This window comes from Pinus tabuliformis, chromosome 3_1, assembly GCF_031772625.1.
Source record: "Pinus tabuliformis cultivar Carrire ecotype Pingquan chromosome 3_1, CPIR1, whole genome shotgun sequence".
NCBI lineage: Eukaryota > Viridiplantae > Streptophyta > Pinopsida > Pinales > Pinaceae > Pinus > Pinus tabuliformis.
In genome coordinates, this window is record NC_142301.1 from 875,310,819 (window position 1) to 875,336,738 (window position 25,920).

The window sequence follows — 25,920 nt, forward strand, 5'->3', positions numbered from 1 at the left end:
TATCTAATCCAATCAAGTCTCATAATCAGTACAAGTAATGTTTAGGATAAGGTATAAAACTCTAATAACAGTTCCAACCACACTCTCATTCCAATCAAACTACATAAACTCAAGGAATTGTACCCACTTCTCAACTTCAAAGTCCCTCAATTTGTCCAACTTCACATCTAGGGACCTAACCTAGACCAACTAAGATGTCTTAGAGTTGTGGCTCTAGGAACTATAACTAGAATAATGGACTCTTTAGGTTCCCTCCAAGCCTCACATTTTGGTTATTCGTACTGACCCAATTCCCCCTCCAGTGCTCCAACCTTCCCCTAATAAATGGAAGGAGTATTGGCAATAGAATCCCACCTATGATTCACAAGTTTCATGGTGAAATAGGGCCTCATTCCTTTATAAGATAAGGCACACCATACATAGACAATAAAGGAAAAGAATAACAATGAAAATGAATGTATTTTTCACTATTTCCATGCTTTAATATGTATCTCTCTATTGGAAAGCTGTTATCAAGGATCATATGCCCGTGACTTGGGAACTCATACCTATACTTATGAACTTAGGAAATAATATATGAATTATGACACATTTTGGTTATTCGTATTGATTTCTCTGTCGCCCTAGATGACCCAAATATTTTGAAATGTTTAACTCTAGGTATTCAAACCAAAGGATATGAAAATTTCCATGCAAAATCAAAAAATTTGACAGTCTTTTATATTACCTGTGTCCGTTTTTATAATACTACCATTCCTGCAGTTTTACATTCTCCTGGTAAAGATTCTGGTAGAGTAACCCTTGTACAATATGACTCTGCCTATAATCTAGTCGCCCCTGTATATGTCTCCCATAAAGATCTTTGTCTGCCAGATGATTGGGTTACCAATTGGGGAAAACCCACAAAGAAAATTGTTGTTGCCGCCCAGTCTATTATCACCGAAACAGATGGTAAGGTTATCACCAGATTCCCCAGAGTAAACACAGCTCAGCGTGGTGGACCTTCTATCACTTCAGTACCTACAACAGTTTCTGTCAACCAATTACATCCTGCTCAGTCTAATCCTCCACCGCAGTTTGTAATTGACCAAGCAGTGTATGAGTCTATCCGAAGACTTCTCTCACAACTAGGCCCATCTCAGCCTTTTAGTTCAGTTTGTGACCATCCACACCGCTCGAAAACATTTTGTCAATTCTCATCTGATCCTCCTACTCCTCATGGAGAATCATCCAGTAATCACCGTGTAAATATGATCAAGTTTGTGCCGCCTTTTGATGAAGATCCTTCTGAGCAAAGTTACAAAAAAGTTTCTTTCTTCAATCCTCAAGAAGATCTTCTTGTAAATTCTCTTAATCCTACTAGAGCTTTGGGTTTTGTACATGAGTCTAGCATCCCAGCCTATAGGAAAAATCCTATTGATAAAATTCCCAGTTCAATAGAAATTCCTTCAGATGAAGAGATAATTGCATTCTTGAAGATTTTCAAAGGAATTGGTCCTTATGATCCAGAAAATGTCTGGAAGAAGAAAATGTTTAATTGGGATATTTATACTCATGAAAAAGAACATTTATATATGCAAGAAATGCTCCTTCTAGAAAAGAAGGACAGAAAAGCTTTCAACCAGCAGAACAATGAGAGATGGAAAGAATACATGAAAGCTCAAGACATGTGGATATCATTCTATGAATGGTATTATCCCTCTGCAAGTCAAGTAGAGAAATTACTAATAAAACAATTTAGGAAGGAGGCTAAACAAAAAAGAATCAAAGCACCTGAACAATATATAGAAAAGAAATTAGAGGAGAACCATGTTATCATTCCTTCTCCTCTCCGCACTCCTGAATTCTCTCCTAAGATCCAAAATATGCTCTCAAAGCCTAATCTGCCAAAACATTTGATTGCAGTAAGAGAAAAAGGAGAAGAATTAATAAAGTATGTATGCTCCCAGTTTTATGTTAACATGATTAGATCAAGAACCCCAGGGAAGCATAAGTGGGAACTTCTAGATGGTTTTATCCAAGAGATAGATACAAAATTCCCGCCATGGAAGAATTTTGTAATCCGACAGCAAGATGGGAAAATGTATAAACTTCTTCTTTCTCATCCTGATGATCCTTCTTTGTCTGCAAGAGAAGCAATTGCAGCAACAAATTGGACAAACTTAGCCATATCAAGTTTAGAAAAGTTTGTCAGAAGTAAATTCAATTCTGTAGAACATGCTTGTGAAGAGATGAAATTGATGCTGGAAAGAGTTTTGCAGAAACAAGACTACAATACAGTCTGTCTGAATGATAGTGTCAAGACCATTGCGGAAAATGATCAGACCATCGCCCAGAGCCTGGACAGGGTATCAATTCAAACATATAAGAAGATCCATGAAGTTGCTAAAGCTCATGGAAGAGAAATTATGAAGGTAAACAAAAGCTTTGATATTGTAAAACATCAAGTATGGGTTGTATCTATTGGAGTGGAATCATTGAAAAAGAAGCCTAGTGCAGAGGCTTACAAATCCACCGCTCTGTTTTTCGAACCTAAAACATCTATCCGATACTCTATAACCCCTTAAGTGGAAAGTTTGATTAAAGCTCCCAGTGCTATAAACTTTCCACCACCTACTTCTACACATCCTTATTCTTTGTTTGCCAATCCCAATATTTTCAGTAAAGTTCCTTATTTGTCAGAAAAACATCCATCTGATACTCTATAACCCCTTAAGTGGAAAGTTTGATTAAATCTCTCAGTGCTATAAACTTTCCACCACCTACTTCTACACATCCTTATTCTTTGTTTGCCAATCCCAGTATTTTCAGTAAAGTTCCTTATTTGTCAGAAAAACCACATGAAGAAAAGTCTGATGAATTCAAAGGAGATAGTTTTGAATTCATATTTGGTGAATCTTCCCATGACAAGGATGAAGTAAATACAAGCCTCCACAAGATAGAAGCAGCTCCAGAACTTGAAGATCTTGAGGCTTGTATTAACAATTTTTCTACACAAGATAAAGAGCAATTTGGCATCACAGAGCCAAAAGAAGGTATTGAACACCAGGTTAATGCCACCTCTTCCAGATCCAAGTGGAATTCTACTTGGGATCTAGCCCTAGACCGAAGAGATTTAATGAAATTTGAATATCACAAAGATTGGTCTGCCAATTCCACCTATTCGTGGAATATTGATAACTGCATTGAGGCAGAGGTCATGTCAGTTTTACATTCTATGCTAGTATGCTATAGAACATATCTTGCAGATGACATTGGCCCTATTAATGCCATTAGAAGAATAATTGGAGGTTTTGAAGGTACTTTGGATGCATGGTTAAGAGCAGAAACATTAAAAGAACCAAACCTTCTTCCTTCTTGGGAACAATCAGTCATGCTGAATGAAGATGGAACCACATATATGGATCCTGTTACCCATCTTCCTGTAAATAATATGATAGGAAAGCTACTTTATGGAATCACAATGAATTTTGTTGGTTTTCCTCAGATCACAAATGAAATCACAACCATAACATTGTTTGCTATGAAGTTGCATAATATGCAACATTTTGATGAATATTTTAATGAATTCTTGCATAGGCTCCATACTTTCCCCTGATTTGATTTTAGAACCTAAATGGAAGAAAATTTTTGTTGCCTCACTTCCACAATGGGTATCTTCGGCAATTGTAAACAAACTTCCAGGGAAAGTACGAGACTACAAATTTGGTGTGATCAGGCAAGCAGTCAAAGTTGTAATTGTTGAACTTTGTTCACAAATGAAGATTGCGCGTGCTACTACAAATCCAAGAAAACCACATGGTTACCAGTAGCTCTGCAAGCAATGGCACTTTGGAAAAGCTGGTAATTGTAAGGGCAGAGGCGAAGGAAAAAATTCCTTCTAAGAAGAATTCCCAGCATCCCAAGAACAAACCAAAGAGACATTTCAAAAAGAAGCCATACAAACATACAAAAATTTTTTCAAAAGAAAATGAAATAATCTGTTACAACTGCAACAAAAAAGGGCATTAATCAAACAAGTGTCCCGAAAAGAAAAAGGAGTCTTCTAAGAAGAAGATTATATACATGAATAATAAAGGAAAGGTCAACTTCTTTGATCTTCCAAGAAGTTGTGATGAACTGATCAGTTTTGAGTCTGACTCAGAAAATGAATGAACTATGCAGATTACTCTTCATCATTAGAAGAAATATGCAGGGATCTTCATTGCATTAAATGTAGATATTGTGAATGCAGTGATTCAGATGTCTGCAACTGCAACGCAGTAAGAATGATGAAGACAGATTATTAAGAAACTAGCTGGGATCTCTTCGCACAAATGATGGCCGCAACAGATCCACAGTGGAAAGACATGTATAAAACATTATTGATGGATCATTTGAAAGAGGTACCCCCAATCTTAAAAAATCAGCCACATAAAGGGTATGGTCCTCTTGCTACATTATTCTCAGTAGAAGCATTAACAAGGTAGTTCAGGACTAAAGACTTTGGAGAAGATCTTCCACAGACTCTTACAGCCATTCATCATTCTATCAAAATTGCTAAGGAACACTGTGAAATAAAATAAGAAACTATGTATTGAAAACCGTCGAGATCTTTCAGTAAAAATGATGGGATTTAAAGGTGCTTCTACTTCAAAGAATCCTTCTCTTTCAAGTCAAACAGAGAACTGGGTTTATGTTGTGAATCTTATCTCTGAACAGATGCACAGGCAAGAGCCACCAGAAGAAACAAACGAAGATGATAGGATATCATTAGGATGCAATATCATGAACCGAGATGTCATGTATTGTATCAAGATGAGAGTAAGGATTGGGAACCAGTATGAAGACTCGAAAGTCTTAATGGATACTGGTTCAAGATTAAACATTGTTAGTGATGCAGTAGTCAGTGCCCATTTGAGATGACCTACTGAATGTCCAAGAGTTATTACAGCCAGTGGAGAAATAGAAACAAAGGAGGAGGCAGAAATTGAAATATTTTTGACAAAAGATATGGGAGTAAGAGTGGTATGCCCCATAGTTTCTAATATGGATTGTGCTAGGTATTTAGGAACTCTATTTTTTCAAAATTTAACAAAACATGGAGCCAAGCTTGACGTCGCTACTCAAAGGTATGGCTATTTTGTCAGCTTAAATGATGGAGAGATATTCTTTCATTTTATTAATTCAAATGCACCAAATATACTAAGGAGAATAGAAAGATTAGAGAGTCTATTGGCTAAGATGGAAGTAAAGAAGGAATCCCTAAAAACAGAGGAACTTTTAAATAATGGGAAATATGCAAAGGAAATAGCTGACCCCACTGCCAAATTAAAATAATTTTGTTCAGATGATTCTAATGCCTTTTGGCATATCCATAAGCATGAGGTTGAACTCACACTAAAAGCTGATTTTAGTCGTAAACTCAGGAGATCCAAAGTAGTTCCGATGAATGAAGAACAAATGAAATTTTGCAAAGAAGAAATTAAAGATCTTTTGAGAAAGGATTGATAAGGAAAAGCAAGAGCCCTATTTCTTACGTTGCATTTGATGTCAATAAACATGCAGAGATTGCTAGAGGTAAGCTTAGACTGGTGGTTAACTATAAACGTCTGAATGGCATTCTAGACTATGACGCTTATCCCTTGCCAAAACGATCTACCATTCTGGCCCAAATATCAAAATCAAAGTTATTTTCTAAATTTGATCTAAAGTCGGGATTTTGGCAGGTTGGTATCAAAGAAGTAGACAAATGGAAAACAACTTTCTCTATTCCACAAGGACATTATGAGTGGAACATCATGCCTTTTTGGTCTCATCTGTGTGCCTTCAACATGCCTTTTGGTCTCATCTGTGTGCCTTCAACGTTTCAAAGAATAATGGATGAAACTTTCGAAGGTATGGATGAATTCCTAAAGAAATACATTGATGATCTGTTGATATATTCTGATAACATACCAGATCATATCAAACATTTAAAAAATTTTCTGAGAAGATTCAAAGAGATGGGTATAGTATTATCCGCATCCAAGATGAAGCTCTTCAAGACCATGATAGATTTTCTGGGATATAATATCCAATATGGCTCTTATACTGTGATCCAAAGAAGTGTTAATTTTGTTGATCATTTGCCAGATGAAATAACTGATAAGAATCAGTTACAAAGATTTCTAGGGAGTTTTAATTATATCTCAAAATTTCTGAGTCATTGTGCACAAAATAGGAAATTATTGAATAAAAGACTCCAGAAGATCCCAATTCCATGAGATGAAAACTGTACCCAAGCACTAAAAAGAATAACGGAAAGAGTAAAGAATATCCAGCCTTTGTCTCCAATAAGGGAAGAATGGAAGAAAATAATCATGACAGATGCCAGTGAGGCTGGATGGGGAGCAGTTTTGTGCCAAGAAAATCCAAAAGACCGGAGAAAAGAAAGAAATAGAGGTATGCCAGTATGCCTCTGGACTTTGGGCCAAGAAACAGTTAAATTGGTCCAGCTTGAAGAAAGAATTGAGAGCAGTCTGCCTTGGCATAACCAAGTTTATATATTTTGTAATATATACTAAGTTCACAGTAAAGACAAACTGCCAAACTTTGAAGTATGCAATCCATAAATGCCAATTTGAAGACGCAGCAATGGTCAAGTGGATCATGGAACGAGTCAATATTCTTTTGATATTTGGATTTGTTCCTGGAGATAAAAATAGTTTTGCAGATATGTTGAGTAGGGAATTTTTATCAGAACATTCCATCTTTTCTTTAAGTAGAAATTTCATAAGAAGATATGGAAGCACTGTTGAAATTGAAACGCCAAATGTGTGGGTAAGCTATGATTTTGAAATTCCATTACTTGTTCATGATGAAGCTTGGTATTCAATCAAAGAAGTCAGATATAGAGAAGATATTTCATATCTCTGGACAGAGACAATGCAAGATGAAATGAATGAAGAATCAATCGAGGCCTTGGAATATTTGGAACACATTGGTAGTGTATTTTATACTCTTGAGAAAGATGATGAGGACGATGACAGAATGACAAGTTGCCACATCACATTCAGGAGATTTGATAACCATTTTCATCAGGATAATTAGGACCCTGATAGACATAAAGAATCATTCTTTATAGCTATGAATCTCTAAAATTGTTCAGCCAATTTATTTTATTATGTACAGTCTTCGTTTCTATTTGAAGGAATGACAGCAGAGGCCCTAGAACGAGAAGACCCCACACCAGATTGGTCCATTGAATGGTGGCAAATATATGGAATCTCAGCTTTGGTCATTAAGCAGTATACCCTACACATGCTAAAGATTCCTGGATTCAGTGAACCAAGAGCCCACATGAATGGAAGTGTAAAAATCTGTTGAAGATATTGCCGACATTGAAGATCTTTCATTTCTGCAAGGAATCCGACGTTGTCGTCATATCAGATGGTTTTTCACGAATCATTACAAGGCAAGGACAATATCTTCCAGTACAAATTATGAAGATTTTCATAATCAAGTGGATCTAACATCAAATCCTTTTCAGTACATCAATTTCCAGGAGCCACATGACAATCACAATTCGCAGACTTGTGAATCAGAAAAAGAAGTGAGGGACCAGTACTTCAATAATTACTTGGTCAAAAGATTCTGGTATCAGCGTTATACACACCCTCAGATAAACTATTACATGATGGATTAGTGTTGTCTTTCCAACCGACAATGGTGTTGGACAAGCTTTCGTGGGTTCCCTTGTCCTGGAATCTTCACTGTATAATTATTGTACAAAAAGAGATTTGCATATCTCTACTTTATGTATTTTCGAGCTTTCATGGGTTCATTCATCTCTTGAACCTCCACTGTGTGAATAAAATTGAGTCCTAGATTCGGTCTCCACATGCCTCTGGCTATCCGTAAAAGGAGAAGAGATGAGATAACATGGGACAGCCTTCCCATGCCCGAATCTAGATTTCGGTGATCTGATCAGCCTTGATTAGCATCTTGCTTTTGAGTCATCAGCGTTGTACATTCTGCTTTCGGCAATTCACAAATACTTGTCCCCTTTGTTGGTTTTATAAATATTTCGAATCACAAGGTAAGGGGAATTTGGGAATGAAGAGTTAGAGAGTCTAGAGGTTTGAGTCGAACTTTTCCCTGCTCTGCATCTGCGGACTTTTAGTCTGAACTGCTTGCACCACGAGAAGAGTTCTAATTTGTAAGTGATTTGAGAACCCTGCGCATTATTACTTGATGCTAATGTGAACTTAAAGTTGCCAATTCATATGTTGTTCTATGAGTTTGTAAGTCTGTAAGTTTTTGAGAGACAGCGTGCACGAATGCGAGGTAGTCCACGAATTTTTTAAGATTTTGGCTTAAGATATATTCGTTAAATGCTGCTGCAGTCAATCTAGGGAAGAAAATTCAGCGTTGGAAGTGTCCACTGTAATCTTCAATATTTCAATCAATAAAGAAAATAATTTCTGCATACCTATGTACCATTTTCAGGATCAACACACTCAAATACATAGGTATGCAGAAATTTCTTTCTTTATTGATTAAAATATTGAAGATTACAGTAATGGACACTTGCAAGGCTGAGTTTTCTTCTTCAGATTGACTGCAGTAGCGTTTAACGAATATATCTTAGCCAAAAGCTTAAGAAATTTGTAGGCTACCTGGCATGCGTGCAGGCCGAGTCTCAAAAACTTACAGACTTACAAACTCATAAAACAACATATGATTTGGCCACTTTAGGTTCAAATTAGCATCATGTACTAATGCGCAGGGTTCTCAAATCACTTACAAATTGGAACTCTTATCGTGGTACGAACAGTTTAGACTAAAAGTCCGCAGATGCAGAGCAGGAGAAAGTTCGACTCAAACCTCTAGACTCTCTAACTCTTCATTCCCTAATGCCCCTTACCTTGTGATTCGAAATATTTATAGAACCAACAAGTGGGATAAGTATTCGGGAATTGCCGAAAGCAGAATGTACAAAGCTGATGACTTGAAAGCAAGATGTTGATTAGTTCTGATTAGATCACCGAAAGCTAGATTCGGGCGTGGGAGGACTGTCCCATGTTATCTCATTCCTTTTCCTTTTACGGATTGCCAGAGGCATGTGAGGATCGAATCTAGGAGTCAGTTTTATTCACACAGTGGGGGTTCAAGAGATGAGTGAACTCACGAAAGCTTGGAAATACATAAAGTAGAGATATGCAAATTTCTTTTGGTACAATAATTACACAGTGGAGATTTCAGGACAAGGGAACCCACGAAAGCTTGTCCAACACCATCATCGGTTGGAAAGACGGATATGACCGCAGCGTCAGATTTCTTGCAAAAATGAAATATCATTGATATCAGCGACATCTTCGACAGTCTTGTAAATTATTTTGTTCATGTGGGCTCTTGGTTCACTAAAGCCAGGAATCTTTAGCATGTGTAGAGTATACGGTTTAATGACCAAAGCTGAGAGTCCATATATTTGCCGCCATTTAATGAACAAATCTGGTCTGGGGTCTTCTCGCTCTAGGGCCTCTACTGTCATTCCTTAAAATAGAAATGAAGACTGTACATAATAAAATAAATTGGTTGAACAGTTTTGGAGGTTCATAGTTGTAAAGAATGAATCTTTCTGTCTGTCAGGGTCATAATTATCCCGATGAAAATGATTCTTTCTGTTTGTCAGGGTCATAATTATCCCAATGAAGATGGTTATCAAATCTCCTGAATGTGATGTGGCAACTTGTCATTCCGTCATCATCCTCATCATCTCTCTCAAGAGTATAAAATATATTGCCAATGTGTTCCAGATATTTGAATCTTTCTGTCTGTCAGGGTCATAATTATCCCGATGAAAATGATTCTTTCTTTTTGTCAGGGTCATAATTATCCCAATGAAGATGGTTATCAAATCTTCTGAATGTGATGTGGCAACTTGTCATTCTCTCATCATCCTCATCATCTCTCTCAAGAGTATAAAATATACTGCCAATGTGTTTCAGATATTCCAAGGCCTCGATTGATTTTTCATTCATTTCATCTTGCATTGTCTCTATCCAGAGATATGACATATCTTCTCTATATCTAACTTCTTTGATTGAATACCAAGCTTCATCATTAACAAGTAATGGAATTTCAAGATCATAGCTTACCCATCTATTTGGCGTTTCAATTTCAACTGTGCTTTCATATCTTCTTATGAAATTGCAACTTAAAGCAAGGATGGAATGATCTAATAAAAATTCCCTACTCAACATATCTGCAAAACTATTTTTATCTTCGAGAACAAATTCAAATATCAAAAGAATATTGACTCAGTTCCATGATCCACCTGACCAGTGCTGCGTTTTCAAATTGTCATTTATGGATTGCATACTTCAAAGCTCGACAGTCTGTTTTTACTGTGAACTTAGCATATATGACAAAATCTTTAAAATTGGCTATGCCAAGGTAGACTGCTCTCAATTCTTTCTTCAAGCTGGACCAATTTAACTGGTTCTTGGCCCGAAGTCCAGAGGCATACTTGCATACCTCTATTTCTTTCTTTCCTCCAAATTTTTTTGGATTTTCTTGGCACAAAACTGCTCCCCATCCAACCTAAATGGCATTTGTCATGATGATTTTCTTCCATTCTTCCCTTAATGGAGACAAAGGTTGGATATTCTTTACTCTTTTTACTGCTTGGGTACAGTTTTCATCCCATGGAATTGAGATATTTTGGAGTTTTTTATTCAATAATTTCGTATCTTGTGCACAATGACTCAGATATTTTGAAATATAATTAAGACTCCCTAGAAATCTTTGTAACTGATTCTTATTAGTTATTTCATCTGGGAAATGATTAACAAAATTGAGACTTCTTTGGATCACAGTATAAGAGCCATATTGGATATTGTAACCCAGAAAATCTATCATGGTCTTGAAGAGCTTCATTTTGGATGCAGATAATACTATGCCCATCTCTTTGACTCTTTTAAGAAATTTTTTTAAATGTTTGATATGATCTGGTATGTTATCAGAATGTATCAACAGATAATCAATGTATTTCTTTAGGAACTTGTCCATACATGTGAAAGTTTCATCTATTATTTTTTGAAATGTTGAAGGCGCATTGATGAGACCAAAAGGCATGATGTTGCACTCATAATGTCCTTGTGGAACAGAGAAAGTTGTTTTCCATTTGTCTGCTTCCTTGATGCCAACCTGCCAAAATCCTGACTTCAAATCAAATTTAGAGAATACTTTTGATTTTGATATTTGGGCCAGTATGGAGGATGGTTTTGGCAAGGGATAAGCATCATAATCGAGAATGCTATTAAGAGGTTTGTAATTGACTACCAATCTGGGTTTTCCTCTAGCAATCTCTGCATGTTTATTTACATAGAATGCAAAGCAAGCAATTGGACTCTTGCTTTTCCTTATTAGTCCTTTCTTTAGAAGATCTTTGATTTCTTCTTTGCACAATTTCATCTGCTCTTCATTCATCGGTACTGCCTTAGATCTTTTGAGTTTACCAATGAAATCTGTCTTTAATGGAAGCTCTACCTCATGTTTATGGATGTGCCAAAAGGCATTGGGATCATCAGAACAACATTTTTTGAATTTGGTAGTGAGATCTAATATCTCTTTGGCATACTTTCCATTATTTAAAAGCTCATCAGTTTTTAGAGATTTTTTTTGTTTTGTTTTGTTTCTATTAATTTTATTTTTTTTTAATCATCTTAGACAATAATTTTTCTAATCTCTCTATTCTCCTTAGTCTATTTGGTGCACTTGAATTAATAAAAAGAAAGAATATCTCTTTATCATGGAAGCTGACAAAATATCCATACCTTTGTGTGGCAGCGTCAATCCTGGCTCCATGCTTGGTGAAATTTTGGAAAAATGAAGTTCTTAAATACATAGCACAATCCATATTAGGAACTATAGGACATACGACCCTTCCTTCAACATCTTTTGTCAAAAACATTTAAATTTCTGCTTCTGTCTTTTTTTATTTTATTTCACCGCTAGCCGTAATAACTCTAGGACATGCAGTAGGTCGTATCAAATGGGCACTGACTACTGCATCACTGACAATGTTTAATCTTGAACCAGTGTCCATTAAGACTTTCCAGTATTCATATTAGTTTCCAATCCTAACTCATCTTGATACAATACATGACATCCCGGTTCATGATATTGCATCCTATTGATATCCTATCATCTTTGTTTGTTTCTTCTGGTGGCTCTTGCCTATGCATCTGTTCAGAAAATATGATTAGTAACATAAGTCCAATTTTCTGCCTTTCCTGAGAGGAGGGTTTTTTGAAGTAGAAGCTCTTAGAGATCCCATCATTTTGACTGATAGATCTTTGTGATTCTCTATGCATAATCTCTTAATTTTCTTTTACAATCTTCCTTAGCTCTTTTATGGCTTGATTAATGGCTGGAAGGGTCTGTGGAAGATCCTCTCCAAAATCTTCAGTTTTGAATTGCCTTGTAAGTGCTTCTACCGAAAATAATGTTGCAGGAGGAACATATCCTTTATGTGGCTGGTTCTTTAAACTTGAGGGTACCTGTTTCAGATGATCCATCAATAATGTTTTATACATGTCTTTCAATTGTGGATCTGTTGCGACCATCATTTGAGTGAAGAGATTCCTGTTATTCTCATCAAAATCCATCTTCATCATTCTTATTGCGTTACATTTGCGGACGTCTGGGTCACTGCACTCACAGTCTCGGCATTCAGTGCAATGAGGATCTCTGCATATATCTTCCTTTGATGATGAAGAGTAATCTGCATAGTTTAATTCATTTTCTGAGTCAGACTCAGAACTGATCAATTCATCGCAACTGCTTGGAAGATTGAAGAAGTTAACTTTTCTTTTGTTATTTCTATATGTAATCTTCTTCTTAGAGGATTCCTCTTTCTTCTCAGGACATTTTTTTGCGGTATGCCCTTTCTTATTATAGTTGTAGCAGATTATTTCCTTTTCATCTGAGAACATTTTTACATGTTTTGAAGGCTTCTTCTTGAAATGTCTCTTTGGTTTGTTTTTGTATGTTTTTAAGGCTTCTTCCTGAAATGTCTCTTTGGTTTGTTTTTGGAATGCTGGGAATTCTTTTTAGAATGGAACTTTTTTCTTCGCCTCTGCCCCTCAGAATTGCCAACTTTTCCAAGGTGCCACTGCTTGTAGAGCTGCTGGTAACCATGTGGTTTTCTTGGATTTGTAGCAGCACTCACAATTTTCATTTGTGAACAAAGCTCAACAATTACAGCTTTGACTGCTTACCGGATCACACCAAATTTGTAGTCTCCTACTTTCCCTGGAAGCTTATTAACAATTGTTGAAGATACCCACTGTGGAAGAGAGGCAACAAATATCTCTTTCCATTTAGGTTCTAAAATCAAATCAGGGAACAAAGTATGGAGTTTATGAAGAAATTCATTGAAGTATTCATCAAAATGTTTATGAAACTTCATAGCAAGCAGTGTTATGGTTGTGATCTCATTTGTGATCTGAGGAAAACCAACAAAATTTACAATGATCCCATAGAGTAGTTTTCCTATCATATTGTTTACGGGAGGATGGGTAACAGGATCCATATATGTGGTTCCATCTTCATTCAACATGATTGATTGTTCCCAAGAGGGAAGAAGGTTTGGTTCTTTTAATGTTTCAACTCTCAACCATGCATCCAAAGTACCTTCAAATCCTCTAATTATTCTTCTGCAGACATTAATGGGACCAATGTCATCTGCAAGATATGTCCTATCATATACTAGCATGGAATGTAAGACTGACATAACCTCTGCCTCGATGTAGTTATCAATGTTCCACGAACAGGTGGAATTGGCAGACCAGTCTTTATGATACTCACATTTCATTAAATCACGGCGGTCCGGGGCTGGATCCCAAGTCTAATTCAACTTGGATCTGGAAGAAGTAGCATTGACCTGGTGTTTTGTATCTTCTTCCGGTTCTGTGATGCCAAATTTCTCTTTATTCTGTGGAGAAAAATTGTTAATACAAGCCTCAAGACCCTCAAGTTCTGGAGCTGCTTCTATCTTGTGGAGACTTGTATCAACATCATCCTTGTCATAAGAAGACTCACCAAATATAAATTCAGAAACACTTCCTTTGAATTCATCAGATTTTTCTTCATGAGGTTTTTCTGACAAATAAGGAACTTTGGTGAAAACACTGGGATTTGCAAACAAGGAATAAAGCTGTATAGAAGTAGGCAGTGGAAAGTTTATGGAACTGCGAGCTTTAATAAGACTTTCCACTGAGGGAGTTATAGAGTATGGGATTGATGTTTTAGGCTCAGAAAACAGGGAAGTGGATTTATAAGCCTCTGCACTAGGCTTTTTTTTTTAGTGAATCCATTCCAGTAGATACAACCCATACTTGATGTTTCACTATATCAAGGCTCTTGTTTACCTTGATAATTTCTTTTCCATGAGCTATAGAAGCTTCATGGATCTTTTTATCTGTTTGAATTGATAGCCTGTCCAGGCTCTGGGCGATGGTCTGATCATTTTCTACAAGGGTCTTGACACTATCATTCAGACAGACTGTATTGTAGTCTTATTTATGCAAATCTCTTGCCAGCATCAATTTCATTTCTTCACAAGCATGTTCTACAGAATTAAATTTACTTTCGACAAACTTTTGTAGACTTGATATGGCTAAGTTTGTCCAATTTGTTGCCGCAATTGCTTCTCTTGCAAACAAAGAAGGATCATCAAGATGAGAAGGAAGAAGTTTATACATTTTCCCATCTTGCTGTCGGATTACGAAATTCTTCCATGTCGGGAATTCTGTATTTGTCTCTTGGATAGAACCATCTAGAAGTTCCCACTTATGCTTCCCTGGGGTTCCTGATTTAATCATGTTAACATGAAACTGGGAGCATACAAACTATTAATTCTTCTCCTTTTGCTCTTACTGCAATCAAATGTTTTGGCAGATTAGGCTTTGAGAGCATATTTTGGATCTTAGGAGAGAATTCAGGAGTGCGGAGAGGAGAAGGAATGATAACACAGTTCTCCTCTAATTTCTTTTCTATATATTGTTTAGGTGCTTAGATTCTTTTTTGTTTAGCCTCATTCCTAAACTATTTTATTAGTAATTCCTCTACTTGACTTGCAGAGGGATAATACCATTGATATAACTTTCTTCATTATGGCATAAATCATACATTCCCGATCTTAGTTCTTGTTCATTTTGCATAGCATCAAAGTATTTTGAACCAAATTTTCCCATAGATGCAGAAGAACTTGCAGAGTCCATTTTCTTCAAATTAAAGAAAGATAAATACCCGGTATTATATTTGCAGTATGATAATAGGAAGAGATTGTGGCTTCCTCTTGCTGGCCTGATGGATGGCTGGAAGAGTCTTAGGAAGATCCTTCTGAGCAAAGTTAAAAAAAAAGTTTCTTTCTCCAATCCTCAAGAAGATCTTCTTGTAAATTCTCTTAATACTACTAGAGCTTTGGGTTTTGTACATGAGTCTCGCATCCTAGCATATAGGAAGAACCCTATTGATGAAATTCCTAGTTCAATAGAAATTCCTTCAGGTGAAGAGATAATTGCATTCTTGAAGATTTTCAAAGGAATTGGTCCTTATGATCCAGAAAATGTCTGGAAGAAGAAAATGTTTAATTGGGATATTTATATTCATGAAAAAGAACATATATATATGCAAGAAATGCTCCTTTTGGAAAAGGAGGACATAAAAGCTTTCAACCAGCAGAACAACGAGAGATGGAAAGACTACATGAAAGCTCAAGACATGTGGATATCATTCTATTAATGGTATTATCCCTTTGCAAGTCAAGTAGAGGAATTACTGATAAAACAGTTCAGGAATGAGGCTAAACAGAAAAGAATCAAAGCACCTAAACAATATATAGAAAAGAAATTAGAGGAGAACCATATTATCATTCCTTCTCCTCTCCGCACTCCTGAATTCTCTCCTAGATCCAAAATATGCTCACAAAGCCTAATCTGCCAAAACATTTGATTGCAGTAAGAGCAAAAGGAGAAGAATTAAAAAAGTCTGTATGCTCCAAGTTTCATGTTAACATGATTAGATTAGGAACCCTAGGGAAGCATAAGTGGGAACTTCTAGATGGTTCTATCCAAGAGACGGATACAGAATTCCTGCCATGGAAGAATTTTGTAATCCGACAGCAGGATGGGAAAATGTATAAACTTCTTCCTTCTCATCTTGATGATCCTTCTTGTCTGCAAGAGAAGCAATTGCAGCAACAAATTGGACAAACTTAGCCATATCAAGTCTAGAAAAGTTTGTCAGAAGTAAATTTAATTCTGTAGAACATGCTTGTGAAGAGATAAAATTGATGTTGGAAAGAGTTTTGTAGAAACAAGACTACAATACAATCTGTCTGAATGATAGTGTCAAGACCGTTGCAGAAAATGATCAGACCATCGCCCAGAGCGTGGACAAGGTATCAATTCAAACAGATAAGAAGATCCATGAAGCTGCTATAGCTCATGGAAGAGAAATTATGAAGGTAAACAAAAGCCTTGATATTGTAAAACATCAAGTATGGGTTGTATCTACTGGAGTGGAATTATTGAAAAAGAAACCTAGTGCAGAGGCTTACAAATCCACCGCTCTGTGTTCCGAACCTAAAACATCTGTCCCATACTCTATAACCCCTTCAGTGGAAAGTCTGATTAAAGCACCCAGTTCTATAAAATTTCCACCACCTACTTCTACACACCCTTATTTTTTGTTTGCCAATCCCAGTATTTTCAGAAAAGTTCCTTATTTGTCAGAAAAACCACACGAAGAAACGTCTGATCAATTCAAAGGAGATAGTTCTGAATTCATATTTGGTGAATCTTCTCATGACAAGGATGATGTAGATGCAAGCCTCCATAAGATAGAAGCAGCTCTAGAACTTGAAGATCTTGAGACTTGTATTAACAATTTTTCTACACAAGATAAAGAGCAATTTGGCATCACAGAGCCAGAAGAAGGTATTGAACACCAGGTTAATGCCACCTCTTCCAGATCCAAGTGGAATTATACTTGGGATCCAGCCCCAGATCGAAGAGATTTAATGAAATCTGAATATCATAAAGATTGGTCTGCCAATTCCACTTATTAGTGGAATATTGATAACTGCACTAAGGCAGAGGTCATGTCAGTGCTACATTCTATGCTAGTGTTCTATAGAACATATCTTGTAGATGACATTGGCCCTATTAACGCCATTAGAAGAATAATTGGAGGTTTTGAAGGTACTTTGGATGCATGGTTAAGAGCAGAAACATTAAAAGAACCAAACTTTCTTCCTTCTTGGGAACGATCAGTCATGCTGAATGAAGATGGAACCACATATATGGATCCTGTTACCCATCTTCCTGTAAATAATATGATAGGAAAACTATTTTATGGAATCACAGTGAATTTTGTTGGTTTTCCTCAGATCACAAATGAAATCACGACCATAACATTGCTTGTTATGAATTTGCATAATATGCAACATTTTGATGAATATTTTAATGAATTTCTACATAGGCTCCATACTTGGTCTCCCAATTTGATTTTAGAACCTAAATGGAAGGAAATATTTGTTGCCTCACTTCCACATTGAGTATCTTTGGCAATTGTAAACAAACTTCCAGGGAAAGTAGGAGACTACAAATTTGGTGTGATCAGGCAAGCAGTCAAAGCTGTAATTGTTGAACTCTGTTCACAAATGAAGATTGCACGTGCTGCTACAAATCCAAGAAAACCACATGGTTACCAGCAGCTCTGCAAGCAATTGCACCTTGGAAAAGCTGGCAATTCTGAGTGGCAGAGGCGAAGGAAAAAAAATTATTCTAAGAAGAATTCCCAGCATCCCAAGAACAAATCAAAGAGACATTTCAAAAAGAAGCCATACAAACATACATAAATGTTCTCAAAAGAAAATGAAATAATCTGTTACAACTGCAACAAAAAAGGGCATACATAAAACAAGTGTCCCGAAAAGGAAAAGGAGTCTTCTAAGAAGAAGATTATATACAAGAATAAGAAAGGAAAGGTCGACTTCTTTGATCTTCCAAGAAGTTGTGATGAACTGATCAGTTTTGAGTATGACTCATAAAATGAATTGAACTATGCAGATTACTCTTCATCATCAAAAGAAGAAATATTCAGGGATCCTCATTGCACTGAATGCAGAGATTGTGAATGTAGTGATCCAGAGGTCTGCAACTGCAACGCAGTGAGAATGATGAAGACAGATTATGAAGAGACTAGCAGGAATCTCGTCGCACAAATGATGGCCGTAACAGATCCACAGTTGAAAGACATGTATAAAACATTATTAATGGATCATTTGAAAGAGGTACCCCCAAGCTTAAAAAATCAGCTACATAAAGGGTATGTTCCTCCTGCTACATTATTCTCAGTAGAAGCATTAACAAGGCAGTTCAGGTCTGAAGACTTTGGAGAAGATTTTCCACAGACTCTTCCAGCCATTCATCAGGCTATCAAAGAGCTAAGGAATACTGTGAAAGAAAATAAGAAACTATGCCATTCATCAGGCTATCAAAGAGCTAAGGAAGACTGTGAAAGAAAATAAGAAACTATGTATTGAAAATCATAGAGATCTTTCAGTAAAAATGATGGGATCTAAAGGTGTTTCTACTTCAAAGAATCCTCCTCGTTCAAGTCAAACAGAAAACTGGACTTATGTTGTAAATCCTATCTCTAAACAGATGCACAGGCAAGAGCCACCAGAAGAAACAAACGAAGATGATAATATATCACTAGGATGTAATATCATGAACCAGGATGTCATGTATTGTATCAAGATGAGAGTAAGGATTGGGAACCAGTATGAAGACTCGAAAGTCTTAATGGACACTGGTTCAAGATTAAACATTGTCAGTGATGCTGTAGTCAGTGCCCATTTGAGACGACCTACTAAATGTCTAAGAGTTATTACAGCGAGTGGAGAAATAGAAACAAAGGAGGAGGCAGAAATTGAAATATTTCTGACAAAAGATATCGGAGTAAGAGTGGTATGTCATATAGTTTCTAATAATATGGATTGTGCTATGTATTTAGGAACTCCATTTTTTCAAAATTTCACAAAGCATGGAGTCAAGCTTGACATCGCTACTCAAAGGTATGGCTATTTTGTCAGCTTAAAAGATAGAGAGATATTCTTTCCTTTCATTAATTCAAACACACCAAATAGACTAAGTAGCATAGAAAGATTAGAGAGTCTATTGGCTAAGATGGAAGTAAAGAAGGAATCGCTGGACTAAGGCATAGGGAGATGATGATGCCCATTTGATCTGCAAGGCCCAAAAATGTTGGACTAAGGCATAGGGAGATGATGATGCATGCCCATTTGATCTGCAAGGCCCAAAATTGTCTGATGATTTAACCTTTGGAGTTATTTGTTGTCGTCGCACTAGTAAACTTTGAAATCCACATAGTCATGTCCATTGTCTTTGGGATTTTGTCTCCCCGGTGTGGTAGACTGGTGAGGTTATAAATAGAATTTTACAAAGTAATTGGTGGTTTTTCTAACCATAGAAGGTCATTACGGTACCAACTAACAATATACTTAGTGACTTCTTCCTTTGACTTCTTCCTTCAACCATCGTGAATATGCAGCTAATGGTGTGTTGAGGTTATAAATAGAATTTTACAAAGTAATTAGTGGTTTTTCTAACCATAGAAGGTCATTACTGTACCAACTAACAATATACTTAGCGCCTTCTTCCTTCAACCAACGTAAATATGAAGCTAATGGTGTGTTGAGAATGTCCCAGATGCTTGTTGGTTGTAATATTTGGTTCTACTTGATCCATTCATTATTAATTTTGGCCCACTTCATGAATGTTTCAACATGATTTCCCAAGAAGCATTGTTGATTTTTTCTTGTCTAATTTTGTTGATTTGGACCTGGAAATATATTGCAGTTCCTTGGTCAAATTTGGCTTTTGTCCTTTGTTCTACAATGAAATTTGGTTCTTGAAAACGCACCCTCTTCTTATCCATTTTTAAATATTCTTGGAACTCTTCTGTTCTTAGACACTCAAGTAGTTTGGGATCAGAAATAACCAGACTTGGAAACTCTCGAAATTTTGGAAGTTCGACCACATTGTGTAGTGAAAATTCAAGAAAACTAATAAGCAATGTTGCATGTATCTTCATGTTTATAGTTTTCGAATTAAACGCTGCATTGATTTTGACCTCAAGATCCATTTGAAGTTGTTTTGTCACAATAACACTCATATTTTGGATATTTGTCAACTCGTGTGATGCAAGTGGTTCTCCATATATCCATTTGATTCTCCTGAATTTTACTTTTTTTTTTTTGTATTTCTACTTTTCCATTGGTAAAGTAAAATGACCTCCTTTGGCCGATATCACCAGCTTGATGTATAATATTGATCATTTCAGTCGAGTTGGTAAGTTGGTTGGTCCAACTCCTGAAGATGGCGGCTTCACTGGGGAGCAATATCATACCATGTGGGTTCATATATTGGTAGATATATCGGGGGTAAAGGGTTTTTATATTGGCAAATATAAATAATGAAGCTTAAAGTTAATGAAAAAAATATAAAGGGGTATAAAAAATGCTAATGGAAAAATGGATACTTACAATATTTGGTGAAATAGGGGTTTTTTAAATTGGGAAGCTATATTGGGTTCATATTGGTAGGGGGTTAAATAATGTGATTTTTAGATGTATTTTCCAATATGTAGACAAATTGAGGGTATTTTTTAATATGCCACGAATGCACATGATATGACAAAGGTTCTCTAAGTGAATCCCCTGTGCTTTTGATTTGAGCTTTATTCCGTCTAGTCTAGTCAATTTCTCTATAATGATGTTCTCTTAATTCTGTGCAACGTTCTTCTTTTCTTTCATGATAATGTCCGTTCCTCTGTTGTGCCTTCTTGTTTAGATAATTTATCAAATATGATCCTTGCTCCATTTACTTAACAACCTTTTGTTTTGATGGTACAATTATTTTTTTCCCAAGATTTTGTAATAGTACTTCTACTAACTTAATCCATTAAATGACTATTAAATAGAAAGATTTGAGCTTTATTCCGTCTAGTCTAGTCAATTTCTCTATAATGATGTTCTCTTAATTCTGTGCAACATTCTTCTTTTCTTTCATGATAATGTCCGTTCCTCTGTTGTGCCTTCTTGTTTAGATAATTTATCAAATATGATCCTTGCTCCATTTACTTAACAACCTTTTGTTTTGATGGTACAATTATTTTTTTCCCAAGATTTTGTAATAGTACTTCTACTAACTTAATCCATTAAATGACAATACTAAATAGAAATATACTAATGTACATTTAAAATGTTAGCTTAGCCTACCATAATGTGTTTTTTAGACTAACCCATGTGACTAGGGCCTCATATAGGTTTTCACCAGCCACATGCTAATACTTATCAAGAAATATATAATGATTTATTTCCTTCACAACCTTTTGTTTTGATGGTACAATTATTTTTTTCCCAAGATTTTTTCATAGTATTTCTACTAACTTACTAACTTAATCCATTAAAATGACAATATTAAATAGAAATATACTAATGTACATTTAAAATGTTAGCTTAGCCTACCAATGTGTTTTTTGGACTAGCCCATGTGACTAGTGCCTCGTAGAGGTTTGCACCAACAACATGCCAATAACCAACCTCAAAATTGAATTTTTAACTCTCTTAAATCTCTATTCTTAATGCACCAAAGTCCATATAGATTAGTATAGTTTGTCCTAATTCCTATTTCTTGTATTCATTGAGATTTTAGCTAAAGTTTTTGTTAGTTTGTCCTAATTCCTATTTCTTGTATTCATTGAGATTTTAGCTAAAGTTTTTGTTAGATTATAAAAATTTCATTTTTTTATTAAATATTTAATAAATTTAAAATATAAAAAAATTAATAAATTTTTAAAAATATTAATCAATTATATTTTTACCAAAATTCGTTAAATATAAGAGTTAAAACGTTCTTCCTTTATACAATTAAGAGAATTAACCAGCATTTGTTACTTAGATAATTAGGAATCTGATTTCCTAAGCTGGTTAAATATAAGAGTTAAAATGTTCTTCCTTTCACACAATTAAGAGAATTAACCAGCATTTTGTTACTTGGATAATTAGGAATCTGATTTCCTAAGCGTTATACTTTATACATCAATCTAGAAAAAGATAAAAGCTTTGCCAAGGCAAAGTAATAGTGCCATTTTGCTCTTTGCACGGGCCAACACGTCTCTCTTCTAATAATGAAGAGTAGTTACATTAATCCTTTAAAACCTTAATATCAATTAATCAATATTTAGCTTGTCAAATTGCTTTTGTGATGCGTTTAAAAGATAATTTTCTAATTTTCTACCATCAAAAAAAAGATTATAATAAATTCAAACCTGAAGATGTTAGAGGATAATACCAGTCTTTTATTTAAAAAGAAAATAAAAATTTAGGTTTATACACTAATATTTGAAAATATTAAAATTGGTGTCTATATAATTTCCTTTATATTTCATTAATTTAAAATAAATGTGAAAGTTAATTAATACAATTTTTTTTTTCAGTCAAGTTGAAAAATTAATTAATTTGAGGTCTTTGTGAAAGTCAAGTACAATTATTTTTAATTTGTCCATTTACTAGAAAAAATAATTAAATTGAAGTCTTGAAAAATTAATTAATTTAAGGTCTTTGTGAAAGTCAAGTACAATTATTTTTTCTAGTACATGGAAAAATTAATTAAATTGAAGTCTTTGTGAAAGTTAAATAGATTTTTTTCCTAGTAAATGGACAAATTAACTAATTTGAAGTATTTGTGAAAGTTAATAAAGCACAATTTTTTTTGTGGTAAATGTAAAATTAATTAATTCTAGGTCTTTATGAAAGTTAATAAAGTACAATTTTTTTGTGGTAAATGGAAAAATTAATTAATTTTGAGGTTTTTGTTTTCTGGTCAAGCCCATATTATTTGATTGTCCAGGGGAAGTTGGAGACCAGTGGGATGATGATAGAGTGCATTCAGGCATTCGCCAAATAATAGTAGTTTATGGAGATGATGCCATGGATTCCATTCACATTGATTATGATAATAATGGAATAGATTCCATTCACATTGAATATGATAATAATGATGGAAATCCTTCTTGGACGGAGCTGGGAAGAAACCCCCAAAACAGATTAAGACGTTTGCAGTCAGAGCCTACAAGAAGAGGTGGAAACCAAATTGCGAAGGTGATGACTGAATAATAATAAATATGTTTTATAAATAATGTGCATTGATATTGTTTTAATTTTTATATATTGATTAATTTATAATTTATTTTTTACAGATTCGATTGCATTATCCCAACGAAATTCTCACTTCCATAAGTGGACGTTACGACACTTATTTAAGGTCATTGACTTTTCAAAGCAACTTGAAGAAATATGGACCTTATGGTATTCAACGAGGGACTCCCTTTGAATTACCCAATGGCAATTTTAAAATAGTGGGCTTTCGTTGTCGGAGTAAATCATATTTGGATTTTCAACGTCGGAGTTTTTCATGTTTCTATTGTATTGGAGTTTTTCTCTCACCTTTTCGAAAGGTATGTTTTCATAGTATGTCAGTAGAATTTAATTTTTAATTAATAAAAATATGATTTTTCAAAATGTTATTATTTTAGATATGGTTTCATAGTATGTTAAATAATAATATTAATTAAATTATAAGTTTGAATAATTTTAATTTTAAGTTTTTTAATTAGATTTTTTTTTTTATTATTATCTTAAATATAGTATAATAAGTAATTTTTTAAAAATATTATAAAATTTTAAATATATTTTAATTTATTTATTAAAAATAAATAAATAAATTAATATATATATATATATATATATATATTTTTTTTTTTTTTTCTTTTTGAAAATATTTAGAATTATAGATTTTTAAATAAAATTCATAGCACTTGAACTAGTTCAGCACAAGGATCCCTAATACTTCATGGATCACTTTTTAGGTTTCATATTTTTAGTGTTGATGGTGTGTAAAAGGATTATTTCCACATATTTCAAACGGTTTATCTTTTATACTTACTCTATGGTTCAATGAGCCATTGTCAAATTTTAAATGCATTTTTTTTTTCATTTTCCTAGATGGTTTATTAAGAGGATTTATAAGAGGATTTCATTTTTGTTTTTGTTTTCCTAACAATTAATCAATCTACATTTGCAATGTTGGTTAAATGAATTTTGAAAATATGATTGAACATTTTCAAAAGTATTTATATATTTTTTTGAGAGATTGTCAACTTCCTCAATGCATCATTTGAATGAGCCCTATAATGCATTAAGTGATAATTTTTTTATGCTCATTTAAAGAATAATATTTTGAAGTTATTTATGACTCGCTGGGAGACATTTAAGCTTTAAATTATGTATTTCAAAAATTTCCATTAATGTTTCAATAAGGCGTTAAAGAAAATTTGAACTTGTTCATTTAACACATGATCTCCTTGATGTTTAGAATTGATGGTGCATTTGTACCAACCCTCTCAAATTAATGTTGATTAATACACAATATTTTAGAGAAACATAAAATCTTCCAAATATGTTTGAATATAATATGTTAGGAGGAGGCCAAAGTCTATAAAAGAATGTCTATGTAGTCAAATGTCACATTTTTTTTGAAGCCTTCCTTTAAAGGAGGAGCATAAAAAAACAAATCCAATATTCAAATTTTCTATGATTCCCCCCCATGCTGCCACCTCCTATGGCTAGTAAAAAATGTCTATGTTGAGTGCATTTGATGATTGTAGTCTACTTGTAGACTTATGAAGCTTCTTTTGTACTCCAACCTTGGAATTCTAAGTCAAATTGGTTAATGTAGGTATGATTTCCTCTCTTTTAATTTTAAGCATTACCAAATTTAAATTGATGTTTACATATTCATCAAAAATTTAGATGAAAAAGTTAATTTATTTTCTTGATTTCAATCTTTAATGTTTTGTTTTAATTGGTGCCTTACAGCTCCAATTCCCTATAAATGATCAAAATTATCAACATTTGTGAAATCCCCATGACACTTATACATGTATTTTGGGCTATGAATTTGATGAGAAGAATTGGACTTTTGCATGTCCCTTTGAACATTCATCTCTCTTTGGAGACAATTTATCATTATCACTACCATCATCGTCATAACCCAATCCTTCATGTCATGGTCATTCCTTCACCTCGATAGGATTAAAGATACCTTGTCCATTGACTCTGAGGCCTCTTCAATCATAACCCATCTGATTTAAAAGTGTCATACCAATACCCTTGTTATGCTTTTCAAAGGCTTCAAAACATTTGTTATCAACATTAGTTGAAGGAATCAAATTAGGGGTATTACAATATTTTTGTCATTTTGTCTATCTTAGAAAGAAAACTCAACCCACGTTTAGAATTATGGATGAATTACTCACCCTAGAGTCTTAATGGCCTTCATGCCTACCAACTTTACCTCCATGTGGTGAATCATTGGCTTGAGAATCCAACAAGCTTCCCAAGTGAGTGATTTCATATTTTATTTGGATAAACATACATGGGAACTAACTTCATAATTGACATATGAGTTCACACCTTCATTACTTTATTCAAATTACATCTCTAATTGGTTGAAACATTGGATTCCAATGGATGTTCCATAATTGTAATGTTGAGCTAAGACATTGGTAGCCATTGGGAGTCATGCAAGATTTGATGACTTTATTGCTCTTCACTATCTTTTAAGACATTAAAATTAATTGATGATACCTTAAACTTAGCAAAAAGCTTCATGTGAAATATTATGATTATAAACATTCTTTGGATGATGTTTGATAAGTAATCAAAATCAATTAAAATAAGTGTTCATCAAGACAATTGGCTTTTCACATTAATCGATTCATAAGTTCTTTGTCTTA

At 34.6% G+C, this 25,920-nt stretch overlaps 1 protein-coding gene across 1 annotated transcript in view; it reads left to right on the forward strand.

Moving 5' to 3' along the window:
- LOC149190377 (jacalin-related lectin 3-like) overlaps positions 1-25,920 on the forward strand; it is a 39,102-nt gene that overhangs the window by 9,974 nt on the left and 3,208 nt on the right. The window contains exons 3-4 of the mRNA XM_089410495.1: positions 22,952-23,224; positions 23,323-23,580. Of these exons, the coding sequence (XP_089266621.1) occupies positions 22,952-23,224; positions 23,323-23,580 (531 nt within the window). The remainder of the gene's footprint in view (positions 1-22,951; positions 23,225-23,322; positions 23,581-25,920) is intronic.